Source organism: Camellia sinensis, chromosome 1, assembly GCF_055761805.1.
Source record: "Camellia sinensis isolate YWXY chromosome 1, ASM5576180v1, whole genome shotgun sequence".
Taxonomy (NCBI): Eukaryota; Viridiplantae; Streptophyta; class Magnoliopsida; order Ericales; family Theaceae; genus Camellia; species Camellia sinensis.
Window position 1 is genome coordinate 14,024,118 of NC_138961.1, and position 26,487 is coordinate 14,050,604.

Genomic DNA, 26,487 nt, shown 5'->3' on the forward strand with positions numbered 1-26,487 from the left:
CATCGGCTGGGCCACGGGCTTTTGGCCTAATGATGGACACATTAAACTTCACACATGAACAAGGATCCACAACTATGAATGCAAATTTTCCATCAGATACCAAATTCAACATCAAAATATAGTTGCAATAAATAAAAAAAAATGTGACACGATCTCTATGAAACATTGAACTTCAATCCCTACAAATAGATCTCATTCAGCTGAGAACACATTTTTAAAATAAAATTCCAAAAATAACCTTTTCACCTCTGAAATAACAAAGCTGCGGCACGGTGATGCGAGAAACACAACAGATCATATAGATAATAGCTTAGGCCTACTCATGCAACCAATTGTTGCCCAAAAATTGTCAATGCAAATGAAGCTAGCCAAGCTTTATAAAATCCAGTCTCAAATATAAGCATATTGTCATATAACTATCAAAATCCCAACATCTCAGAACAAGTTTGCACGACAAACGATAACGGAAAACAAAGGGGCAAATGAAGGTTTTGTCATAACAAGAAACACAAACACAATCCGATAACTGTCACACACTAAAAAAGAAAGGACTTACCTCCAGGCACTATCACGGCATCCTATATGAAACTAGGGTGTTGGTGTGAACATGAGTGTAGAAGCGAGGACCACAGATGCTTAAGTTCAAAACACGCGTCTCATTTTTCTTGACATCATAAGCCATATAAATATCACCCTCCATTGTCAAGCCCTCCAAAACAAGCATTTCACCATCGTTCAGCCATCCAATAGGAAAGTACAGACCCTGAGGAGCATCAATGTTGATCTCATAGACTTTATCCCATTCTCCCCTGAGCCAGTCTTTCAAAACATATATTTCAAATTGCAAACTGAGTGGAGCTGTTACAAAACCAGAAAGATAATTTCCCATCTTCGTATAAGCACAAGTCTCTAACAATCCACTTGGTGGAATAGGTACTTTGCGAATAGTTTCATCATCCACGTCCATCGCAAGAAAGTAAACGATTCCATCCTCTTCTTCAAAATCATAGTCGGTCCAATAAATCACCCCACTAACAGAAACCGGAAAATTGTCCAACTCCATATTACGCATAAATGTCTGCTCACTACTGATTCTTCTCCAAGAATTATCAATACCAATTGTCAACACAACCCAATGATATTCTCTACTGAGATCTTCATAGGAATGAACTACTTTGTATTGCCTGGTAGAACGACCACGTGCAATACAGCTACAATAGTACAGAGGATTCGGAGGCTCATTGAGAGAAGGAAGCCTTGTTTTTTCCATGGTAACAGGATTCACAACATACAAAATTGTAATATCGATTAGGTCAATAAACAAAGCAATACCATCATAACTGGCTATCATTCTTCCAGGAAATTCATGTTTGTAATAAGTCAAACTGAAACTGAACTCGCCACCTTTTGTCTCAAGGAAACAGGAACTCCCGGGAGAACCGATAACTTCAATGAAAATACCCGTCTTCGATTGTCGGAGGTGTGCCTCAATGAAAAAAGGATCATTAACTAAATATTCCCAACGCATGCAGACAGACCTCACAGATTCGTGAAGCAGTTGAGCAGGAAGCCTTGAAAGGATGTTAATGATCAGTTCTTGAGGAAGATATGTTATGGTGTTGCTTCGCTCTTCAATTTGATTGTCCACCAACATCTCTAATTCTTCGGAAAGATAAATTTCTTTCTCTGGATTAGCACAAAGAAAAACCATGAAGCCAATCTTGTCATAGCAATGTCACAAAAAGTATTACTCAAAATATAAATATGGCATCTACTCATACTGAAGATAAAACAAGGCAAGTCAATGAAGATTGTTTGGCCACACACAATGCAGCTTGATTAATGCACCAGTAGCATGAAGTAAATTTATAAAGTTAAACATGCTAAAATGATAATAAGTAGGCCAAATTTAGGACGAAATGGAAGTGGGACAAATGTGAAGAACACTCATATGAGCTCTGTTACCAAACTGATGTAGGCAGTGCAAAAAGCTCCTCATTTAGGGCTGATTATGATTTGTCTTATTGTAGAGTTTTATGGTGTCCGTGGATATAAGAAATGCATATGGTTTTGAGGCCACAATAATGCATAAAGAACCGAAGTTTTGATGTTCTCAAAATACAGTACTCATAATAGTAACTTCATATGGTTTTGGACTTTTTCATGTGCCATGGTCGAATGTGTAAGATTTCTGAATAAAGTCGGCATATTCAATTTGTTTGTTTACATTATATAGCTCTAAATCTATGACTGAAAAAAGGAAACACAACAATCTTGCCTAATACGTGCCTAATTCCTAATATATACAATGCCATATATACACACAATGCCATATATACACAATACAACAATCTTGCCTAATACGTGCCTAATTCCTAATATACACAATGCCATATATACACAATATATTCTCACACCCCTGCTCAAACTTAAGGTGTTTTAGCAGAAAACACTGAGAGTTTGCTAAGAAGAAATTAAAACCGAGCGGTAGTGTGAGTCTTGGTAAAGAAGTCCGCAAGTTGCAAAGCCAAGGAGACAAAAGGAAGCGAGATAGAGCCAGACTGCAGATACTATCGAACAAAGTGACAATCAATCTCAATGTGTTTGGTCTGTTCATGGAAAACAGTATTGTGGGCAATCTGAATAGCACTGCGGTTGTCACAATAGAAAGAGGTCAGAGAAGACTGAGGAACGCCCAAGTCAGAGAGAAGACAACGAAGCCAGACAACTTCAGTAGTAGCATGAGTCATAGCACGATACTCAATTTCGGCAGTAGAGCGAGCAACAACAGTTTGTTTCTTACTTTTCCAAGAGATCAAGGAATCGCCAAGAAACATACAAAAACCAAACATGGACTTATGATTAGTAACATCACCGGCCCAATTAGAATCATCATAGGCCACTAAATCCAGAGAGGAAGTAGAGGATAACAGGAAATCTTGAAATATAGTACCTTGGAGATAGCGAAAAATCCGAACCAAGGCAGCCCAATGTGTGGAGCGAGGAGCAGAGACAAACTGGCTAACCACATGAACAGTATAGGCAAGATCAGGACTACTAACCATCAGATAGACTAAGCAACCCATGAGCTCTCGATATAAAGTAGGATCGTCCAAAAGAACACCATCAGTAGTGTTGAGCTTTACATTAAGCTCAATTGCGGTATCAGAAATCTTAGTGTCAATAAGACCGGCACGATGAATAACCTCATTGACATACTTGGCCTGAGAGAGAAAGTAGCCCTTAGGAGAATAAGCTACCTCAAAACTAAGGAAATACCGCAATGGGCTCAAATCTTTCATTTCAAAGGTGCGGAAAAGATGCTGCTTAATCTCAGATATAGCAGAAAAGTCAGAACCAATGATGATCATATCATCTACATACAGTAACAACACAACAAATCCAGCAAAGGTACGGAGAAGAAATAAAACAGAGTCCTAGGCACAAGAATGAAACCCAAGCTCAGTAACAGTAATCTGAAAGCGATCATACCAAGCACGAGGAGATTACTTTAGACCATACAGAGCACGCCAAAGGCGAAAAAACTATCTAGAGGAATGGCGAAGGCCAAGAGGAGGACGCATGTAAACCTCCTTAGTGAGATGGCCATTAAGAAAAGCATTCTTAACATCCATCTAATAAAAAGGCCAAAAATGAACAGCAGCAATAGAGATCAAAGTACGGACAGTAGTGATCTAGGCAACAGAAGCGAAGGTCTCCTGATAATCAATACCATACTCCTGTGAGAAACCTTTGGCAACTAGACGAGCTTTGTAGCGCTCAAGAGAACCATCAGAATGAGTCTTGACTTTATAGACCCATTTGCAACCAACCAGATTATTACCAGTAGGCAAAGAAACCAACTCCAAAGTACTAGTGTTCTGTAAAGCAGACAACTCATCCTCCATAGCTTGAACCCAATGAGTATATTGACAGATCTCCTTGTAAAACTGAGGTTCTCAAAAAGAGTGAATAGCAGACAAAAAAGTACGATAGGAAGCAGAAAAACATGTATTAGACCAACCCAACCTGTTTGGAGGACGACGCTCATGAGGAGGATAGCGGTGTGCAGCAGGATCAGAGTCGTCAGAAGTAGAAGGAGCAGCAACAAGAGTAGAGACAACTGGTGGTGGGGGAGCCTTGCGATGAGAATAAACTAACAACGGAGGAGAAGAAGCAGTCGAAGGAGAATGAGCCATAGGTGACGTAGACGGAGAAGTAGGAATGGCCTCAGGAGGAACAGTGGCGATATACTCATCTGATAGGACCGCAGAAGGAAATGGGTCAATGAGAACCAAATCCTCTTTGGAAAAGGGAACAGTGAGAGGGGGAAGCTAAAAGTAAGACAGACATTCAAGAAAGGCAACATGACGAGAGACGTAGAGGCGACGAGAGACAGGGTCGTAACAGTGGTAGCCTTTCTAAGTAAGACTGTAGTCCAAAAAGACACACAAGACAGACCGGGCACTGAGTTTGGTCCAATCTTTACAGGGAAGGAAGACAAAACAAGCAGACCCAAAGGCACGTAGGAGGGAATAATTAAGAGGTTGGGAATACAGAGCCTTATAAGGGGAGTGACCGGAGAGTAGGGGAGTCGGCATGCAATTAAGGAGGAAAGCAGCGGTAAGAACTGCCTCACCCTAGAATGGTACCGGAACAGAGGCAGAAAGAAGAAGAGATCGAGCTGTCTCAAGGAGATTACGGTGTTTACGCTCAGCATGACCATTTTGGGCAGGGGTATTAGTATAGGAGGTTTGGTGAATGGTGCCCAATGTAGCCACATACTCATAGAATTTAGTTTTAAAGTATTCCCCACCCAAGTCAGACCAAAGTACTTTAATTGTTGCCCCAAACTGTGTAGTGATCATAAACTGAAAGGTACGATATATCTGGTAGAAGCCAGATTTATGAGCCGTAAGATAAACCCACGTATAGCGGATACAATCATCAACAAATGACACAGTACGCAGAACCCCCTTTAGTGAAAACAGGAGAAGGTCCCCAGACATCAGTATAGACAAAAGAAAAAGGGGAAGTAAAAATAGAAGTACTGTTATTAAAAGGTAAAGCTGTCATTTTAGCAAGTTTACATCCTCGACACTCATTAATTTGACTAGTAGAAACTTTACCTAACAATCTTGATTGGGCTAAAAACCGCAAGCGGTCAACAGACAAATGACCTAAGCGAGAATGCCATAAATAAAACTGACTCGACTGAGAATCTAATTGAAAAGATGAAAGTGCAACAGGAGAGGTAGACAAAGGAACATGTAGGCTTTCCACTACATAGAGATCTCCAACTCTACGGTCGGTCCCAATCTGCTTCTTGGACACCTGATCTTGCACACAACAGACAGAAGAAAAAAAGATAACATCAAAACCAAAAGCATTAAGCTGACTGATAGAAAGCAAGCTGACAGACAGCTGAGGAACATAAAAAACAGAGGAAATAGTAACAGCAGACAGGGCAGAGGGTAAAACAGACCCAATAGATAGGACGGACATACTAGACCCATTAGTAGTATTAATAGTAACAGAAACGGGATGAGGGATATAGTTTTGGAGTAAGGAAAGGTAAGGAGTCATATGATGAGAGGCACCATAATCAAAAAACCAGACAAAGGAAGGAATACCTGAAGAGGACCCAAGCAAACCTGAATGAAAAGAGGTGAGAGCAGAGGTAGAGGAAGATGGCTGAGAGGTGGACCAGAGATGCTGAAGTTGGGCAATCTGGACACTCAAGGAAGTCAAGTCAGGATCAGAAGCCGGAGCAGATGCAGTATAAATAGCAAGAGGGCGAAAAGTACTCGGAACAGGACCTCGGAACTGTGGCTAAGACAGCTGAGAAGACTGAGCAGACTGACGGCCCTTCTTGGGACAATTGTTCTTCCAATGGCCCTTCTGATGGCAAAAGGCACACTCATCAGAGGCTAGTGGCCCCTTCTTGGACTTCGCATGGCCCTGAAGCTAATAAGATGGTGGGGCTGACAACAGAGGAGGTTGAGTAGGAGCCAAGAAGACAGATGGAGACAGAATCTGACTAGCCGTTTTAAGGCGGGTTTCCTTGGAGAGGAGCTCACGAACAATAGCATCCACAGAGGGGAGAGGAGACCGATGAAGGATGCCACCACGGATAGCTTCATACTGAGGGAAGAGAGCTGCTAAGAATTGCACTAAACGACCTTGCTCTCGAAACTCAACATAAGCGTCTAGTGCCTTTAGGTTAGATATTTCCATTAGAGCCAACTGATCCCAGAGACCTATCATCTCAATGTAGAAGTCCTGAATAGATTGATCCCGCTGACGAGCACTCTGAATGGTTGTTTCCAACTCATACCGTTTGGCAAAGTTGGACTACTAATACACACCCAATAAATAATCCCACACCTCCTTGGCGCAACTGTATTTGGAAAACATCATTCCAATACGGTCATCCACAGAATTATGAAACCAGGTCAGAATTTGGACATTATCACAGGAAGTCATATATCCTTCTTGCTTCAAATCCGATAGACAAGGAATAGAACTAGAAACATAGCCCTATTTTTTTTTACCAAGAAGGAGATTCTTCATAACACTGGCCCAATAGGCATAATTGGCACCAGTGAGTTTACATCTAATTGCTTGAATTTTGGTATTCATCATTGTAATAAACCAAACGGGCCAAACTGTAACTAAGTTTTAACACCAAATAGCAGTGCTTAAAGACACTGTGGGAGTCAGAAAAAAATATATATCAACTTATTGGGTTAACTCAAACAAGGCCTACAATGGGTCCAGCCCAAGCAAATATTACACCCCCCCATCTATATAAAGGGGGGCATCCCAGAAGAGGGGGTAGGCCTCATCTCTCTCTGCTCCACACAGCACACAAACACTCTTCATTTTTATACATTCATTCTTTCAATCAAATGACTAACTTTACCATCGAAGTGTCTCCAGTAGGCAACCCCGATTGGATGGCGTCGATCATGCTCATCATTGCAGATATACAAGAACAGAATTCATCTCTTCGTTGGATCTCTACAATCCATGTGAGAAGATATTTCACGGTCTCACAATTGGCACCATCTGTGGGAATCGTCTGCAAGAATTCAACGAAGGAGATAATAAACACCACACTCAAGATACTCAAATCATCCTTACCCGTTACTAGAAACAAGACCCACAGTTAATCCTGCCTTTTTCCTCTTTGTTTAAATTTATCTTTGAAGTTCAATCTTGCTGTCTATATGCATATACATATATATAGAGATATATATGTATATATTTATGCTCACAGATTTAGTCCAAACTCTTGTTTAATATCTATCTTGGCATTCTCTCTAGAAGAGTAATCGGCACATATTAGTTGAATTTACTTTTGCATTTTCATGTTCTCTCTCTAAAAATGAGTTTCACACTTTTCTCGGTAACAGCATCTTTTCGGCATTACAAACGGGATTGCTCGGCCAAATTCATATGTAGTCTACCATATATTTATTTATTCTTTGTTTCTCAACACTTACCTTGCAGTTGATTGTTAACGTAGATGTGTACCTATGTTAAAAACAAAAGTTGGTCTTCACTTTTTCTCTCTCTAGACGAAACTGACATAAATAGGGCCATGAGTTATTATAAAACAATTTTTAAGATTTTTACTTCCTTATTTGTGCTAATTTGAGGCAATCTCTCTCTCTCTCTCTCTCTCTCTCTCTCTATATATATATATATATATATATATGTATACATAAGAATTCATTTCTCATGAACGGCTCATCTTGATGCCAACCAAAATCTCGGCAAAACTGAAGAAGTTGCTTGCGTAAAGAAGTCTTGCCGACAGCTGGGTTGACACTAAAATCACAAGTATTCCAACAAAGGTTGTTCGGCAAACCAACAATGGAGCTATTCGGCAGCTCTTCCACCTTTCTCGACATCACTACACCCCAAGCTACCCATCGTTACAACACAACTCGACATCTCGACAACCCAATCTAGCTGCGACGAACCTTGCAGAAGGCTACTCGGCATGACCACGTATGGACCTTTGCACTACTCGACAACCATTCCGCATTAACCGGTTGTTCCAATGACCTGTCCCCATTTATTAATTCGGCACTCAAACCATGTACGACGCCCTTCTAAACAACAATGCCGAGAAGACAACACCGAACACGCACCGCCAAGCGCACATAGAACTGGCACTCACACATCCTATCCGTTTAGCAATGTCGCCATCTAGCAAGACTTATCTCTAGAAAAGGAATTATCAGCTGATTGTCACATTCGCACAATGCAGTCTGTTCTCCGAATCTTCGCACCATAACGTTGTCATCAAGCTAATCGGCAATGATAATCAAGAACGCGTGTATATCATCATGTCGGCTACAACCACAATGCTGAGAAAAAAATTTAAGTCTCTTTGGGGTCATCTTGGAAACATACTCCACAACATTTGTCATCTTCTCGGAACAAAAACTACCACCTTTTCGGCAAAAATCTCATGATCTCGTTCCCAGGAGTGCATCCACCTTCCTCGGTGCTACCATCTCCACATAACACTAACATCTCGGCTTCAAGTTTGTCACGGTGATTAAAGGCATCTTGTTACGATGAAATTTTTGCGGCTGTAACAATCTAATTTTGAGCATACCAGTGTGAAGTACTCATTGAGACGAGTCTAACATAACAAACCGCGTCGAAATCGAAGCTAAAACAAAGCCGTACAAGCCAATTGAAATTTGCCAAGAAAATCACATATTTTGCCGAAGTAGACAACCCAAGAGTTGACAAAACGTAAGAAATTATTCGGTGGATTGCAACTAAGTTACATCCTGTAATAACCGAACAATTAAGTTCAAATACATAATGTACAAAATATGGACACAAGGCATATCATGGCAGAGTGGTTCAGTGTTAATCCTTTATCATGAGAGCGCGGGTTCAATTCTTGCCAGCAATACTAATTTTCTTTTATTTTTTGCAATAGAAGAGCAATTATCGGGTGAATCGCAGAGCACCAGTCTCCACTGATTTGAGCCTTCAAAATCATTTTGGCCATAACTACGCCATCAGGAGTCCGAGTACAGCGATCCCATAGCCGTTTCCAACTATTTGGAGCATTCTGAACACATCTGTACGATCTGATTTTGAAAATTTCATACCCAAAATTAGTAGATTTTATATGCAGTGCCACATATCGCAGCTCAAACAACACTTTTGCCGCCAAACCTGTCATTTAAGCAATGCCGAATTCAACAGCTTTGGCGTCTTCCCACCACTATAACAACCCGCATCATCCGGCAATTTTGGCTCAAGTTTATTCTGAATTCCTTCCGAATAACCGTTGTCATTCGAAAACAATGAGGCAACTATACTTTGTTCTCGGCTAACTTCTCAGCAATGTTGGCCAACGTCCAATCAGAATTTCTTCCGAATAACTAACGTCATTCGCAAGCACTGGAGCAATGGCGATCCAATGTTACATGTTCACAACAATAGAAGCAATTTTCCAACTAAATTCCATGACAGTTCAATGTGGTGATGGTATAATTTAATTGGCTTAATGCTCATCGCTAAACTCCACTCACTCGGCCCTTTCAATTCGGCAACTTGGCAGTTCAATCTCCGTTTAGCCACGTCAAAACCTACTGCGCAAAAACCTATGCGTCATTCATACACCTGCAACTGAGTCACTATTGTTCTCGGCAACCCATTGTCTCGGTCGAACTTTATGTCGTCCATTCCCCCAATAATCTAGTCAGCCGAGTATCAACATCAATTCCAGAGTCACATTGGAGTCCAATTCAACCAATTTTGTGCCTACTATTAGGATCAACGACCTGGAACATTCGGGCGCTACAAGATTGCTCCATAGTCACATCATATCTGATCGGCATGCAATTTCAGCAACAGGATCGTGGGGCTAGGAAAAAATCCTTCGTCCTTCCCGATCATTTATTTCGTTACCTTGGCCATTTATTGCCAACTGGGACATCTTAGTCCATTTTCCGCTTGCCACTTGGGGCATATCAACCGTTTATCATCTCGGCACCTCTGCTATGCATGCATACTCGGCCCACTTGGTACAAGCATTACAAAGACAATTACTTGAGTTACAAACTCCCACTCCTTCTCACACAGCTCCAAGCAAGCGACAGTTTTGGGGCAATAAACTCATGCTACACATTCGGCTACACACTCGACAATTCTTTGCATATTTTTGCGGCTGATATATCTGTATTATTTGGTACAAGCAGTCATTGACACGGATTATTATCCTTACAATGTCTACAATTGATCACCGCCTGACACCAACAAACGCCTCCATATTTTGGAGCTCTCCGTACTCAGCACATAGAAATATCTCTAGCTTGGCACAAAAGTCTATATTTTGAAACAATTTTCGCACTCAGCAATACACTCCACCCTCGCCAGGGGGTTACAATTGTTAGCATATTATATTAAGTGATAGCATATGATATTCGCCGAAAGGCACACTAGGGTCTGTCTGTAATCACTGTAATCATTTTATGCACTCAGGGATAGCACTCAGGGATCATCTTGTAAATTGCATTTCTTGTAAACCCTAATCTTCTTTTATAAATAGGGGATGATATTCTATCATTCCCCAAGCTGGTTACCCAAGCTTCATGGTATCAGAGCTACACCTCTAGGGTTAGGGTTCAAAACCGTACCTAGTTGGATCATCTGCTTCGTCGATCTTCAGCCACCGTCGTCACTCCGCTTCGTCTTCATCAGCCGCTTCGTCTTCATCAGCCGATTGGATCATGTAGAAATTTAATGTATAAAAAGAAATAGAGAATTGTATTATTGATTGATATTGATATGTTATATTACAAATCAGAGTGGCTCATTATATAGGAGAGAGTTTGGGTAGTAGGTGAGGAGTAGGTGAGGGTAAATTGGTGGTAGGTGTAGTAGGTGTGGTAGTAGGTGGTGGTAGGTGTAGGTAAATTCTAACAGCCCCCCGCAAACTCAAGGAGGATAGAAACTAACCAACTTGAGTTTGGAGAGAGGAACAAAACAAGAAAAATACATAAAAAAAAAAAGGATAGGTGACACTGTATGGTCGTGTCAGACCATTGGTGAAGACACTGTATGGTGGTGTCATAACGTTGTAGAGGACACTGTATGGTGGTGTCATAACGTTGTAGATGACACTGTATGGGGGTGTCATAACGTGGTAGAGGACACTGTATGGTGGTGTCAGACCGATGTAGAAGACAGTTTATGGGGTCATGTCGGACCGTTGTAGAAGACAGTTTATGGGGTCATGTCGGACCGTTGTAGCAGATAATGTGGTGACAGTTGTTGTGACAGTTTACGGAGTCTTGCTGGACCCTTGTAGAAACTAACCGGAATCAATGTCGGGACAGTTTACAGAGTCTTGTCGGACCCTTGTAGAAACTAGCCGGTATCTATGTCGGGACAGTTTACAGAGTCTTGTCGGACCCTTGTAGAAACTAACCGGAATCTATGTCGGGACAGTTTATAGGGTCATGTCGGACCGTTGTAAAAGTTGCACCCTCAAAAGGTGTGCCCAATTTTTCAAAAGGCGTGCCATCAAAAGGCGTGCCCACTTTATCAAACGATGTGCCATGAAAAGGCGTGCCAGTTTGTCGGGCGTCAAGAGGCGCGCGATGCGCGTGGCTGCCTCGGCTATAAGACAGAGGCTGAGGCTGAGGCAAAAACACCTGTGAGAGATATTCTGAGAGAGATTTCTGAGAGAGATTCTGTATAACACTCTGTTGCCCAAAAAATGGCTTCGTCTTCGTCTTCCCGTGGACTGCTCACCCTCTTTCCCGACCTCAACGAGTCAACAAGAGAGAGAACTGGTGCGGTGGCACTGGAACCTCAACCAAGCGCCCCGGAGTTTACTCCGTTGAACTTTCCGATGCGGTCTGTGGAGCAAAGAATGGCAGTGCAGTCGGATGTGGAGGCCAACCAGTATACTTTGAAGGCATGCGTGGAAAGCATGACGGCGGTCACAAACTTGTCGAACCGGCTGCAGAGTAGGACAAATGAGGTGCAGCAGTTAACCTCCCAGCTGGCTCTGCTCCAACGCATGTATAAGGATGCGCGAGCAGAGATAAGTGTGTTGAAAGCAGAAAATAAGGAGATGAAGCGGAAGGCCACCGTGATGTTCCGATTTGGAGGTCCGCCATATGCTGTAGTGGAGGAGCAGGGTGGAGTGATCGTGCCCAGTGGAGTGGGAAACACGGAGGCAACACCGTCAAGGGCCTCCCAGGACGGAGGCAAGAAGAAGAGACCGGCGGCAGAGTAGAGAAGAAAAATCCCGCCTGTGGATGTGGTTGTTTGTTTGTGTTTGGTTGTTTTTTATTTTTTTATTTTTTTTTTATTATTTTTTTTATTTTTTTTTTTGTGTAAAATTGTGATCGGGATTGATCCTGAGATGAATAAAATATGGGTGTTGTGCAAATTTATAAATTGTTTTGTTTTTTTTTTTTTTTTTTTATTTTTTTTTATTTTAATGGAAAAACTATATGTCAAAATAAAGTTGGGGTGACGCCCAACAAAATGTATTGTTCAATCTTCTCTTTTTTTTTTTTTTTTTTTTTTTTTTTTTTTTTTTGCTGTGTCCTTAGTTGCCCCGCTCTGATGTCGTTGTAAGCTGGGTGTGTTTGTTTGATGGACTTGGTATGCTGGGTTGGTGAAGTGGCGTTGAAGAATTCTGAAGAAGAAATTTGGGCAATTTGGGTTTGTCTGGCGGGGTGGTGAAGAAGAGTGAAGGTATGTGTAGAAAATTCTAGTGGACTAGGTTGAGGTCTGGCGGGCGGCTAAGGCGAGGTTGCCGCCCGCCGGTGAAGCGAGAAATAGTAAGGTCTTAACCTTGCTCTGATACCATGTAGAAATTTAATGTATAAAAAGAAATAGAGAATTGTATTATTGATTGATATTGATATGTTATATTACAAATCAGAGTGGCTCATTATATAGGAGAGAGTTTGGGTAGTAGGTGAGGAGTAGGTGAGGGTAAATTGGTGGTAGGTGTAGTAGGTGTGGTAGTAGGTGGTGGTAGGTGTAGGTAAATTCTAACAGATCATCTGCTTCGTCTTCGTTGATCTCCTGCTTCGTCGATCTCCTCAGGTCCTCAGCTCGTCTTCGTCTTCTCCTCAGCTCGTCGATCTCATCGCCCTCGTCGTCCTCAGCTCCTCTGTCGTCTCCGTCACTCGTCGCCCTCAGCTTCGTCACTCGTCGTCCCTCGTCGTCCTCACTGTGGTATGATACTCTAGTATATCTATAAATATATATATATATACTGATATATATATATATTTATATATAAATATATGTATATATCCTGATATCTACATAAATCAATAAAAAAAAAAAAAAAACAAACAAAAACAAAAACAAAAACAAAAAAAAAAAAAACAAAAAAAATCAATAAAAATCAATAAAAAAAAAAAAAAAAAACAAAAATGGTTTCTTAATTTTGTTATATCTTTATAGTGGTCATTATGCCTGTTATATCACTACCACCTTCCAGGTTTGTGATTGCCCCTAGTTGTGTTGCGGGTTTGGTAGTATTGTATCCATGACAGATTCCACCAGTGTGTCCCCTTCTTCTCAAACACCAAAGAGTGAGAGTCCCATTCTACCTACTGCCATGATTGAGAATCCCAACCCTAGTCTGAAAATCACCACCTCTCTATTTAATGGTCAGAACTACCTAGCATGGTCCCAAAGTTTGACTATGTTTTTGAAGAGCAGAGGGAAGATGGGATATGTTGATGGCAGGATACAGGCCCCTAGTACCACTGACTCAAGTTATGAACAATGGGAGATTACCAACTCTTTAATTATGAGTTGGCTTATCCATTCGATGGTTCCAGAACTTGGTGAGGGCTACTTGTCTATGGAGACTGCCCAGGATGTTTGGGAGGCTGTGGTTGTTACCTATTCCCGCAAAGGGAATTTTTCACAGGCATTTGAGTTGCGCCGCTCTATTGAGAGCACACTTCAGGGGGAGCAAACTGTTCTTCAGTACTTCACTTTCCTCACCAACGGCTGGAAACGCCTTGATCACCTGGAAGACTATAAGCCCGTTTGCCTTACTGATTCTGTCGGGTACAAGAAGTTCATCGCACGGGAACGGGTCTTTAAATTTTTGGCCGGCCTCAATGTGGAGTATGATCCAGTTAGGGGTCGAGTTCTGAGTATGGATACTCTTCCTTCACTTCAGGAGGCATTTTCCTATGTACAAAATGAGGAGAGTCGCCGGTCTGCTATGATGTCCCCTGTCTCTACTGACCGTTCCGCATTACTGTCTACTCCTCGAGATGGCCTCAGCCTGCCTCATCCGTCTGCTGCTAAGGAGTCTGTATTTTGTGATTATTGCAAGAAGCCGCGGCATACTCGTGAGACGTGTTGGAAGCTTCATGGGACTCCATCCGGGGGTCGCAGTGATCGGTCTGGTTCTCGAGGAGGTCGGTCAGGTCAATCTAGGGGACGTGGTTCCTATTCCCGGGCTCATCAGTCTAGTGCTGTTGATACCCTTGATACTACTTCTACTTCTGTTACCCAAGCTTCTGACACTGAGCTGGAGGATGCTTTGCGCCAATTGTTGGACCGCCGATCTTCTACTGCTCTCAGTACCGCTTCCTCATCCTTTGCCCGCTCAGGTAACTTAGCATCTTCTCCTTGTGCTTTCCTGTGTCATACATCTTTGCCTTGGATTATTGATTCTGGTGCCTCAGATCATATGTCTGGCTCCGCTGATCTTTTCTCTGTCTATAAGCCCTCTTCAGGTCAGGACAAAGTTAGGATTGCCGATGGAATTGTTTCTTCCATTTCTGGCAAAGGTTTAGTCCAAGTCACTCCTACCATACATCTATCTTCTGTTCTCCATGTTCCCAAGTTTTCTGTTAATCTATTATCCTTAAGTCGTCTTACCCAGGATTTGAATTGTCGTGTGACGTTTTTTCCTGATCATTGTCTTTTTCAGGACCTTGTCACGGGGAGGACGATTGGCAGTGGTAGTGCAGCAAATGGTCTCTACTTCCTAGATCAACCGGACAAACTTGCTTATTCTTCCACCACGTCTTCTACTACCCCCGCTGATGTATGGCTGTGGCATCGGCGTCTTGGGCATCCCTCCTTTCATTTACTTAAGCATTTATTTCCTTCTAGTTTCGCAAATCATCATGTGTCTGACTTTCTTTGTGAGTCTTGTCAACTTGGAAAACAACATAGAGCTTCTTTTGCTCCCAGTTTGAATAAAAGCTTTGTTCCTTTTTCATTAATACATTCTGATGTTTGGGGTCCCTCTCGTGTTCTGTCTGTGAAAGGTCATCGCTGGTTTGTTACATTTATTGATGATTTTTCTCGTGCTACTTGGGTGTATCTCCTGAAAGATAAAAGTGAGGTTTTCTCTGTGTTTCGCACTTTTCATAAGATGATTTGTACTCAGTTTGGGGCCACTATCAAAATCTTTCGTTCTGATAATGGCGGGGAATACATCGATTCTGGGTTAGGACAATATTTCTCTACTCATGGCATTATCCATCAGACCTCTTGCACCAATACCCCTCAACAAAATGGGGTGGCCGAACGCAAGAATCGGCATCTTCTTGACATGGCTCGGTGCATGTGTTTTTTTATGCATGTGCCTCGACCCTATTGGGGCGACGCTGTTCTCACCGCTGCCCATCTTATTAATCGTCTCCCTACCCAGGTCTTGGCCAAACAGGCTCCGTTTCACGTCCTCCTCGGTTCTCAGTCCTTGTTTTCTATTCCTCCTAAAATATTTGGTTGTGTCTGTTTTGTCCATAATCACTCTCCCTCTCGTGGTAAGTTGGACCCTCGCTCCCTCAAGTGTGTTTTCCTTGGTTACTCTCCTACTCAAAAGGGGTATAAATGTTACCACCCTTCGTCTCGTAAGTGGTTTGTGTCCATGGATGTCACTTTCTTTGAATCCCAGTCCTATTTCTTGTCCTCTCCGGTGTCACCGTCCTCATTTCCGGGGGAGCCTTGGTGTGAAGTGAGTCCTGTGCCTCCTATGGTGGAACCAGTTGTTCTTGCACCACCCTCTCCTACTGTGCTTCCTATGGTGGAACCAGTTGTTCTTGAACCCCCCTCTTCTACTGGGACTATAGAACCCACTGTCACCAAGAATACGGACGGGCATGTTTATGTCCGGGACATAGACAGAAAACAAGTTAACTGGATACACGGGACTGTTTCTGCTACCCCACTGCCATCTCCTGCTTCTGATGAGAGTCGAGGTAACTTTGAATCTCTCGAGTCCATTGATCTTGATGTTCCTATTGCCAAGAGGAAGGGTGTGAGATCTTGTACTCAACATCCTATCTCACAGTTTGTATCATACTCTCATTTGTCATCCTCATATAGAGCGTTTGTGTCCAATATTTCCTCTGTTAGCATTCCTAACCATTTTCAGGATGCTCTTGCTACCTCTGAATGGAAACTAGCCATGATTGAGGAAATGAAAGCACTTAGGAAGAATGGCACTTGGGAATTGACTGAGTTACCTCCGGGCAAACGACCTGTGGGATGTAAATGGGTATATACTGTGAAACACAAAGCAGATGGGTCTATTGAGCGTTATAAGGCAAGACTTGTGGCAAAAGGGTTTACTCAGACATATGGCATTGATTATCAGGAGACCTTCGCACCCGTGGCTAAAATGAATTCAGTCAGAATACTTCTCTCTCTAGCAGCTAATCTAGATTGGCCGCTTTATCAGTTTGATGTCAAGAATGCTTTTCTCCATGGTGACCTCGAAGAAGAAATATATATGGACATTCCTCCGGGTTTTGAGGATCATCAAACAGAAGGCAAAGTATGCAAACTTCGGAAGTCATTATATGGTCTCAAACAGTCTCCAAGGGCTTGGTTTGAGAAATTCACTCAGGCTATAATTAAATATGGCTTCAAACAAAGTCAGGCAGATCACACATTGTTTGTGAAACATTCCTCACACGGTAAGACTACAGCACTTATTGTTTATGTAGATGACATAGTTCTTACAGGCAATGATAGTGGAGAAATACCTCTGTTGAAGAAATATTTAGCTAAAGAGTTTGAAATCAAAGACTTGGGCAGCTTGAAGTATTTTCTGGGCATTGAAGTTGCTCGCTCTAAGGATGGGATATTTATCTCACAGAGAAAATATGTGCTTGACCTGTTGAAGGAAATTGGGATGCTTGGCTGCAAGGCATGTGCCACCCCCCTGGAACCCAATCAGAAATTAGGGGATGATGAAGGAGGAGAAGTTGTGGATAGGGGGAGCTATCAACGATTAGTGGGTAAGCTCATTTACCTCTCTCACTCCCGTCCTGATATTGCTGTTGCTGTCAGTATAGTTAGTCAGTTTATGCATGCTCCTCATCAGATTCACCTTGAGGCTGTAATGAGAATCTTGAGGTATTTGAAGTCTGCTCCTGGTAAGGGTCTGTATTTTTCAAAGTATGATCATCTTCGTGTAGAAGCCTATACAGATGCTGACTGGGCTGGGTCAGTAACTGATAGGAGATCAACTTCAGGGTATTGCACATTTGTTGGCGGCAACCTAGTTACTTGGAGGAGTAAGAAACAGAATGTGGTTGCCAGGTCAAGCGCAGAAGCTGAGTTTAGAGCTATGGCACAAGGTGTGTGTGAACTTTTATGGATCAAATTATTGTTGCGTGATCTAGGTATTGATCAGACGGACTCCATGCGGTTATACTGTGACAATAAGGCCGCCATCAACATCGCTCACAATCCAGTTCAACATGACAGGACAAAACATGTTGAGATTGATCGCCACTTCATTAAGGAGAAACTCAATAGTGGTATCATTTGTACTCCCTTTGTCCAGTCTGGTGAACAACTTGCTGACATTCTCACCAAGGGAATTGGGAATAAACCATTTCATGACATCGTAGGCAAGCTGGGCATGAGAGATATCTTCGCACCAGCTTGAGGGGGAGTGTTAGCATATTATATTAAGTGATAGCATATGATATTCGCCGAAAGGCACACTAGGGTCTGTCTGTAATCACTGTAATCATTTTATGCACTCTGGGATAGCACTCAGGGATCATCTTGTAAATTGCATTTCTTGTAAACCCTAATCTTCTTTTATAAATAGGGGATGATATTCTATCATTCCCCAAGCTGGTTACCCAAGCTTCAACAATACTGCAGCCTACACCCTTGCCCGGGGGTTATAATACTGCGGCCCACACCCTCGTCCGGGAGTTATAATACCGTGGCCATCGTTACAGAGATATCTAATGTAGACTCACTTATGATATAGTTTGTTTAGAACTCACCCCTCCCTTATATACATATAGTTATACATATATTTGTACATTCATCCATACATACATGCATTCATCCAGTCATTCATTCATGTTACTCATTTTCAAATATATCATTTGTCACGAGACCTAACATCTATTTGAACAGCATAACTCGGCGATAAAAACTCTCATTTCTTCTACCGCAGACAATGAAAGTTTTGGGGCAATTGTGGTAGCCAGAAAAAAATATATATCAGCTTATTGGGGTTAACTCAAACAAGGCCTACAATGGGTCCAGCTCAAACAAATATGACACCCCTCCATCTATATAAAAGGGGGCATCCCAGAAGAGGGGGTAGGCCTCATCTCTCTCTGCTCCACACAGCACACAAATACTCTTCATTTTTATACATTCATTCTTTCAATCAAATGACTAACTTTATCATCGGAGTGTCTCCGGTAGGCTAAGAAGCATGGACACGGACACGTGACACGACACGAGTACGACACGGACACGCCGACACGTTAATTTTCAAAAAATGCAGGACACGACACGATGAGGACACGCATGAAATATATAATTTTATATATTTTTATATGTTATATATATATGAATATATCATTCAAAGATAATAAAAAATGCAATATGACACTAATTCTTATAAATTTATATGGTTTTTATTTTATTATTGTATCTTAAGTTATTTTGTTCAAACTTATAATTAGTTTTACGTATGTCTAATCGTTAGACACGTGTGTTTAAACGATTGACACGTGTGTCCTTCAAGTGTCCAAAGAGTGTCCAAGTCTTTAAACAATAGGATACGTTTTGAAGAGTGTCGGACACGTGTCCTGAGAGTGTCCAAAGAGTGTCGGTGTCCGACACGTTCCCGACACGGATACGTCACCTTCCTAGAAGTGTCCGTGCTTCTTAGCCGGTAGGCAACCCCGGTTAGGTGGCGCCAATCATGCTCATCATTGCAGATATACAGGGACAGAGTTCATCTCTTCGTTGGATCTCTACAATTCATGTAAGAGGATATTTCATGGTCTCACAGACACGATCTCACACAGAGAGAGACACACACACACACACAGCGTAACAAGACAAACCAACAAACTATAGCGGAACTAGAGAGAACCAGAGAGGGAGATAGATCGCGAATCAATCGCGATGCTGAAGCAGATTGAGAGAGGCGACCGCGTGAGAGGTGACGACGACCGCTAAAGCGACGACGAAGGCTGCTAAGAAGCAGCGACGACAGCTGAGAGAGGCGACGGTGCTAGGGTTCATGAAGACTGATCGTGACCTTAGGTTTTCGAATACGGCTCTAATACCATGTAAGATTTCTGAATAAAGTCTGTATATTCAATTTGTTTGTTTACATTATATAGCCCTAAATCTATGACTGAAAAAAGGAAATACAACAATCTTGCCTAATACATGCCTAATTCCTAATATACACAATGCCATATATACACACAATGCCATATATACAAAATACAACAATCTTGCCTATTAAGTGCCTAATTCCTAATATACACACTGCCATATATACACACAATGCCATATATACACTATATTCACACAGAATGATCATTGGAGGGATTGGTTTCACTTGTAATATCAGAATGGTATCAGAAAGCAGAGACACTGGGGCAAAGGTTGGCACTCCCAAGAGAAGATGAGAAAGGAGAAAGACGAATGTGAGCACGAGAGAGAGGTTCCATTGCCAGGCACAATTAATATAATGAGAATTTTGGTGTTTACCTGGGGCATAATGATGGTGGCTAATGTAAGCAGATGGATTGCATCTTCTGCAGAGAAATTCACAAAAGACCTTGGCTTTCACTGCAACCTCCTGAGTTAATAAAATGAACACATCAACTATAGGAAACATATCAATCAAACTGAAACAAGAATAAATGAATTTTGCAAAGAAAATCAAGGACACGAATGTAACTAAAAGATAGATGATAGCTTCTGAAATTGCACCTGAATGTGCAAATCAAGTTAAGGAACCATCCTAAATTTGCTAAGTCAAGCAAACGAAAATTGTCAACATGCCAACCACATATAACATTTGAGATAAATTTATTAAGGCACTGACCTGGATAGAAACCCTGAACGTTGTTTCCATATAGAAGCTCCAAAAACTAATTTTAAAAGAAGTTTGCATATCTATGAAAGTTCTCTTTACTACTATTGTTTCTCAAAGTATCTCTCTCCCCCTTATTGAATCTAACATGGCTACCTCAAATTTTGATCAACATGAAATCCAAATGGGCTCTAACATGTGTCTGATTATTTTTATTAATTTAGATATCACCCTTTATTTTTAGATGTTTCAAATGTTACACTATAACCACTTCCCTTATTTAGTGTCTTTCTTTAGCATCATGTAGAACACACGTGCACAACAATTTTCCTGGACCAAACCAAAAATGAAAACCCCAAAATGTTGTTGCAGCCAGTGAAGTCAGCGCAACAAAGATTTTATTTTATTTTATTTTTTATCAGCAAAAGAAAAAAACTTTATTGATGAAGCACAAGCATACAAATACTACGACCAACATCAATAAAGGGAGGCAAAGTGCAAAGAGTATCAAAGCAAAGCATAACCATCCCAACTATGTTGGCACCGAAATGCAAGCCCAATCATTTTCTAGCACTATACCAAGTTGGTGAGAAGCCAACCCACAAAAAACAAAGGCCAAAGGAAAAAAAAAAAAAACAAAAGTGAGACTCAGCCAAACCCAACAACAATGACAAAACAAAACAGGCCCTATCCTAATAAGCTTCCCTTCCTATGCAAGGACAGCCATACTTCATCCCAACCTCAGCAGCAAACCAAGGAAACATTACTTAGGACACCTACTAATCATGAAAAAGCACACCATTAGCATTATAATACTGAAATTGAAGAAGGTGACACTAGGCAAAATATAATTTCCCAACCAATAATACAACAAACTACTAATGGGACAACACTCAGAAAGAACTTACTGTGAGGTGTACATTAGAAATAACTAAAATAGAACATCCACATGATGATGATAGTATCAAGATGCAAGACAGACAAAAACATGCTTCCTCAATGAAAAACTAGATAGCCATCAGTTAAAATAGCAGCTGCATTATCAGCTTACCTATCAGGAAAAAAGACGGATAATTACAGCTCCAAAACAATGACAACAGAAATTAGTTTTTGATCAGCAAAGCGTAAATATCTTTCTCCTGGCACTGTCAGATGAATATACTTAAACTAGTATGGCAGTTAGACTTTGCTGAGGGGAAGTGGAGATATTTCATTCTCTGTTTCAGGTCTCTACTTGTAAAGGGGGAGGGAAGACAACAGGAATTGATATGTGACTCAAAAATGCTCTAAAAATGTTGCAGCTCTATAAGTCAATATTAAATTGAGGAACCACTGATATCAGCTAGGAGAAAAGGTGCAAAAATGAGGAAGGTAGCTGTGTTGGGTAAGACTTCATGGGATAATGGTGAACATGAAGCATGTTTTGTTTTTGAAACTGCCCTGCAAGTAAAGATCCAGACTAGCAAATTTTTCACTTGCACCAAAATTTGCTCTCAACGTCAGATGTTTTCTGCCATATGAAGTGGATAAAGTAAAATATGTTCATGTTAGTAACACTGGAGGACTCTAAAAGAGGTTCACACTCAAATCAGAAGATCAGCTTGCAAAAGGATCCTAGACAAAAGAAGAATAAGTGTACAGAAAAAGACGGGAACTAGCAAAGAGGGCTCAAAATCTACAAAAGAGGAAGGGTGCAGAGTTGAGGAAATCAAATAATTCCTTTGGAGGAAGTACTATTCGAACATATTGGCAGTTGAAGGAAACATGATTTCTAGGAAGACGCATATTAGTCGTGGTGATTGAAACTATTGCATGCGTTATTTTCTGATGTTTGGTAGCATAACAAGTATGGAAAAAGAGCGAGCAACATAGGCACTCCTCATTCTTGAATTGATGGCTGCAAGTGAAAGGGTATAAGGAAAAATGATTCTAGCCAGTGCTAATTTAGCTGTCATTGATGGAATTGCTGCATCAACAAGCTAATTCTTCTAGTGAGCTAGCAATGTCTAGTGCTTTAAATTAGAGTAGTGGAATGGAATCACAGAGAACCACAAATACAGCTTCCACCAAACATTTCAAATATCTCAATTCCTTTTGACAAACCTTGTGACACAAGGAAAGTGGCTAGAAGAAAGCAGAGCTTCATCCAACTCCTAAGCACATTATTTCAAATTCAATACAGATGCTGATGCTGATCAGCATCATAAATGTTGCAAGTGTTGGTGATGACTAATAGGGACTTTAAGGGAAATGTGGTGGTAAAGCTGCAAGAAACCAAATAACTTTTTAGACCATCCCCTGGGGGAGGCAAGGCAATACTAACAGGCTGTTTGTTGCAGTCATGGCTCGCCCACACAGCCTCTGCAGAGTGGCACTCCAAGTCTTGGTAACATCATGGTAACCTAGGATGGGAGCAAGCTATGTTACTTGGAACGTGGATCATTCCAGTTCATGGAACGGGAATGGGAACGCAATACGCTACATGCTTTAAATTGTGGTACAATAGGGGTAGACTTGTATAGGTTTACGCTACAAGAATTTAAAGTACTTCTAGTCTAGTGTAATTTTATTTTAACATAACAACTAGACAACCAGTAAAATGTAGGTTTTTTTCCCCCTAATTAATCATGTAGCAACATTATGATCCATTTTTGACGTTTTGTCATATCAAAACTTCACTCATCTTAAAATTTAGTTCATTAAATTTGATAAAAGAAAATATATTGGGAAAAAAAAAATTTTTGGGATCGCCATGGATTGCTAAATTTATCATTTTGGACTGAAAGTGTAGCATGTAATCAGAATGTGCGTTCCAAAACGTAAATTGTTAAGGTATCAGTGTTTTTATGGCAACACTGGAACGGCAACTAGGGACTCAGGTAAGGATTATTGGTGGATATACGACTTGGAGGTTGGACCTACAAAGGGTAGAAAGCCAAAGTAGAAGAAAAACAAAAGCAATCAAAGCATAGAATTGAAGATCAAAGCATTAAAGAGATCGCGTGCAAAAGAGAAAAGAAGTGTGATGAGCGAAAATCTTATGCATTTATCTCCAATTCTCCATCCTTTTTAACTTAATTCCTTCTTTATAATATGAAAATAGCTTGATTAACATGGATTAACGTTGTGTAATTAATAGAATTGATGGTTAATTTATGGGTCTATTATAGAATTCCTCTATGTGCTTCATAGCCCAGTATTCTTTCAACCCAAAACCCTAACTTGTTGACTCCTAATCAACCCAGCCCCCAAAACCCTAACTTGTTGACTCCTAATCAACCCCAGCACCCATTTCCCTAGAATTTGGGCTTTAATTCCACAATAAAACCCCTAAAAATAGCCATTGTTCAGAGAATTCTAGCAACATGCGCTAAAAATCTAGCAACCTCTCCCTTTGAAAATCAAGCCAATTCTCACCCGTTTTATGTCTATATATAGATAGATAGATAGATTATATAATTAAATGTAAGTATTCTTTCACAAATAGAAACTCAATTTTACTGCTGTTTACAGTCGAAGAGAAAGAGACCCTCATCACTTGATCGAAGATAGGACAAAGAAAAAACATAAAGAACATACCTACAGACTCTGACTTAAATTATGAAAAATTAGGGCTTTAGGTTTTTACCTTCCATGCACGCTTGAAGAAATCAGCCAACATTTCCATCGCAAGAAGGGAAACAACAGTAAAAGAAAAAAATTAGAAAGTACAAGACTCTTGAAGAAAAATTGCAACTTTTACCAATCTAAGCACAAGATGGGAAGGCGGAAGGGTAGCCCAGGTCAGAACTGAAAAGGAAAACATATAAAGAAGTAGAAAAAGAAAAGCTAGTCCGAAAAAAAAGCCTCCCACAGAAAGTAACGGCTATTATCCTCTATATCGATATTACGAGAAACTGACTAGCTATTAATTTGAATTGGATTCTGATAATCTCTGTCTTTATTTCAATATGAATTGAACCATTCCCACATACACAAGTGTATGGCCTAAACAAAGGCCCCATCTTCCTAATCATCTCTAAAGCATGGCAAAATTTCCCGACCCAATTGTATTTGATCAAATCCAATTCTAATAAAATAGGTTTGGAAGAGCATTGATAAAGTAAGATAGTATAGGGTAGATAGGTCAAAATTGTCAGGGGTGGGGTAAAGTATGAAATTGTATCACTAAAGTAGTTGACTTTAAAATCAAGAATTCACGCGTAAAACCCCAAAATTCCTGATCTATTGCCATCCCTTAATATTCACAACTCTGGCCAACATTAAAGTATATAAAACAATGTCAAAAAAGTAATCTCAGTTCCTTTCTTCGATGATAGATTCTTGAATGATCATGTTGGCAAGCTAAGCTCAAGAGCTCAATAACAATTTGGTTCTTTTGCAACGCCTGAAAAAATAATTCTAGTTTTCATTACATCAATGCAAAATTAATTCTTAAGTGAGACAATTACATTGAGATGTAGTGCTTTATCTTGACATACTATAACAAGCTACTACTATATTGATGAGTATGCTAAATTTATCAAGAATGGAAAAATTAATTCACATTAAACTATATTTAACTAAGCAAACATTTCAGAATTATCTTTAATACTAGCTGTGGCTTCTGTATCTCCAACAATCAATTAATGACAAAAACCCTAAAGCGGTTTGTGCGTATACCATGCTAGCTGAATGCACTCTAACCTAACTTTATTTTTCATATGAAGATAATATATCATGAAAAGGATCACATGGAACATGACATAATTACTTTACCTCCACAAAGAGCTGTCACTTAGAGCAAAGTGGCACCTTCCTAACAGCTTAAGTTTTGGGACTGGTGGTCTGGTCTAGAACTGGTCGCACCCCGTGTCATCTTCCTCTTAGTTGATGCCATTGAAGTCATTTCAGCCCTTTTCAGTAACCTGGACAGATTTTTGACATAATCACTATCACAGCTGAAACTTACTACCCAAAATGGTAATTTATGGATTTTCTTTATCTAGGTAGCTATCTTTTCAAATTTTTTACCTGACCATGACACTTCCATAGAAGTTGTCATCGGCACTCTCTGGCATGTGAGAAGTAATATAAATAGTAATCACAATAAGCACAATACTGCAATCTTCAAAGCATGGAAAATCCCAACACGACATACTTCTTCTCTCAACTACCACTCTCTCAATCACTAGAATTGCCTCTCCTCAGACCCAATCCACCTCAACACTCCTACACCAGATAACATGTTCTAGCACTACCCTACAAAGACTACTAACTCATCTACATAATTCCATTCAAAACAACTAATTGGTTATGGTAATCGAAAGAAACTATAAGAATAAAAAGCTGGTTATAAAATGCTATGAGGCTACTATAAAGAGAAATTGCAAATTATGAATTACTCAAAAGTACCATTCCATTTCAAAATTTAAAAGTTGGTTATAAAATGCTTTCCTTCAATAGGAAACTTTGTGATGCACCCTCGTATCCAAAGAAAACCACCACGAATGACATTGGAAACTGCAGAATGAAATCCAAAAGAACCCCCTCCAGGGGATTATGATTATATATCCTCATAGAATTTGATAGTAACAAAATTATAAATAAATAATCTTGAACTATTACAGGTATGTGAAGGCACCATCCAAATAAATCTCTCAACAAATTTTAAATACACAACAAACACAACAGCTTATAGAGACAAACAGAGTCACATACAAACAAGAACAGAATTTCAAAACTAAAAAATTTCACACATACCCAAATAAGAATGGACAATTTCATTCAAAAGCAGTAATCAATTAAAAAATTAAAAATAAAATAAAATTTAATCTATGAGACTCAATTGGGTGATTAAACAAAGATGGTTTCAAAATTCAAAAAACCCAGCAACAATATTACTGTTTAGAACAAGACCCTAAACTCGATTGTGATCAAATTGATATGAGAAATTGACAAAAAGTCGAATGGAAGAGTTTTGGGTTACCTGCGGTGGCGGTGGCGGTGGGGGTGGCGGCGCCGGAAGATCGTATTCGCCGGAAAAGTCATCTCGGAGGATCCGATAATCTTGTCCGAAATATCAACGACTATAATTTCATTCTGCTTTACCTACCTAAGCCTATTGTAAGAAC

The 26,487-nt window shown here is 40.5% G+C and overlaps 2 protein-coding genes across 7 annotated transcripts; one reads left to right on the forward strand and one right to left on the reverse strand.

Moving 5' to 3' along the window:
- Positions 1 to 374: 374 nt before the first annotated feature.
- LOC114288865 (F-box protein At5g49610) lies at positions 375 to 26,487 on the reverse strand. Of its 6 annotated transcripts, none has more exons than XM_082872023.1 (5): positions 26,343 to 26,487; positions 25,388 to 25,876; positions 25,133 to 25,281; positions 20,047 to 20,137; positions 375 to 1,686 (listed from the first exon to the last, which is right to left on the reverse strand). In XM_082872023.1, exon 5 carries the CDS (start codon positions 1,652 to 1,654, stop codon positions 569 to 571), a length of 1,086 nt encoding a protein of 361 aa, XP_082728149.1. In that variant the 5' UTR covers positions 1,655 to 1,686; positions 20,047 to 20,137; positions 25,133 to 25,281; positions 25,388 to 25,876; positions 26,343 to 26,487; the 3' UTR covers positions 375 to 568. The 6 variants fall into 6 exon arrangements, with proteins under 6 accessions (XP_082728149.1, XP_028088281.1, XP_082728154.1 ...); XM_028232480.2 differs by lacking the exon at positions 25,388 to 25,876 and adding an exon at positions 24,003 to 24,761 and having other exon boundaries at positions 26,343 to 26,466; XM_082872028.1 differs by having other exon boundaries at positions 25,769 to 25,876; positions 26,343 to 26,461.
- Positions 13,059 to 19,986, forward strand: LOC145790784 (uncharacterized). The gene is made up of 3 exons (XM_082869476.1): positions 13,059 to 13,245; positions 13,555 to 14,545; positions 19,918 to 19,986. The coding sequence occupies exons 2-3, from the start codon at positions 13,565 to 13,567 to the stop codon at positions 19,984 to 19,986; spliced, it is 1,050 nt and encodes a 349-aa protein (XP_082725602.1). The 5' UTR covers positions 13,059 to 13,245; positions 13,555 to 13,564.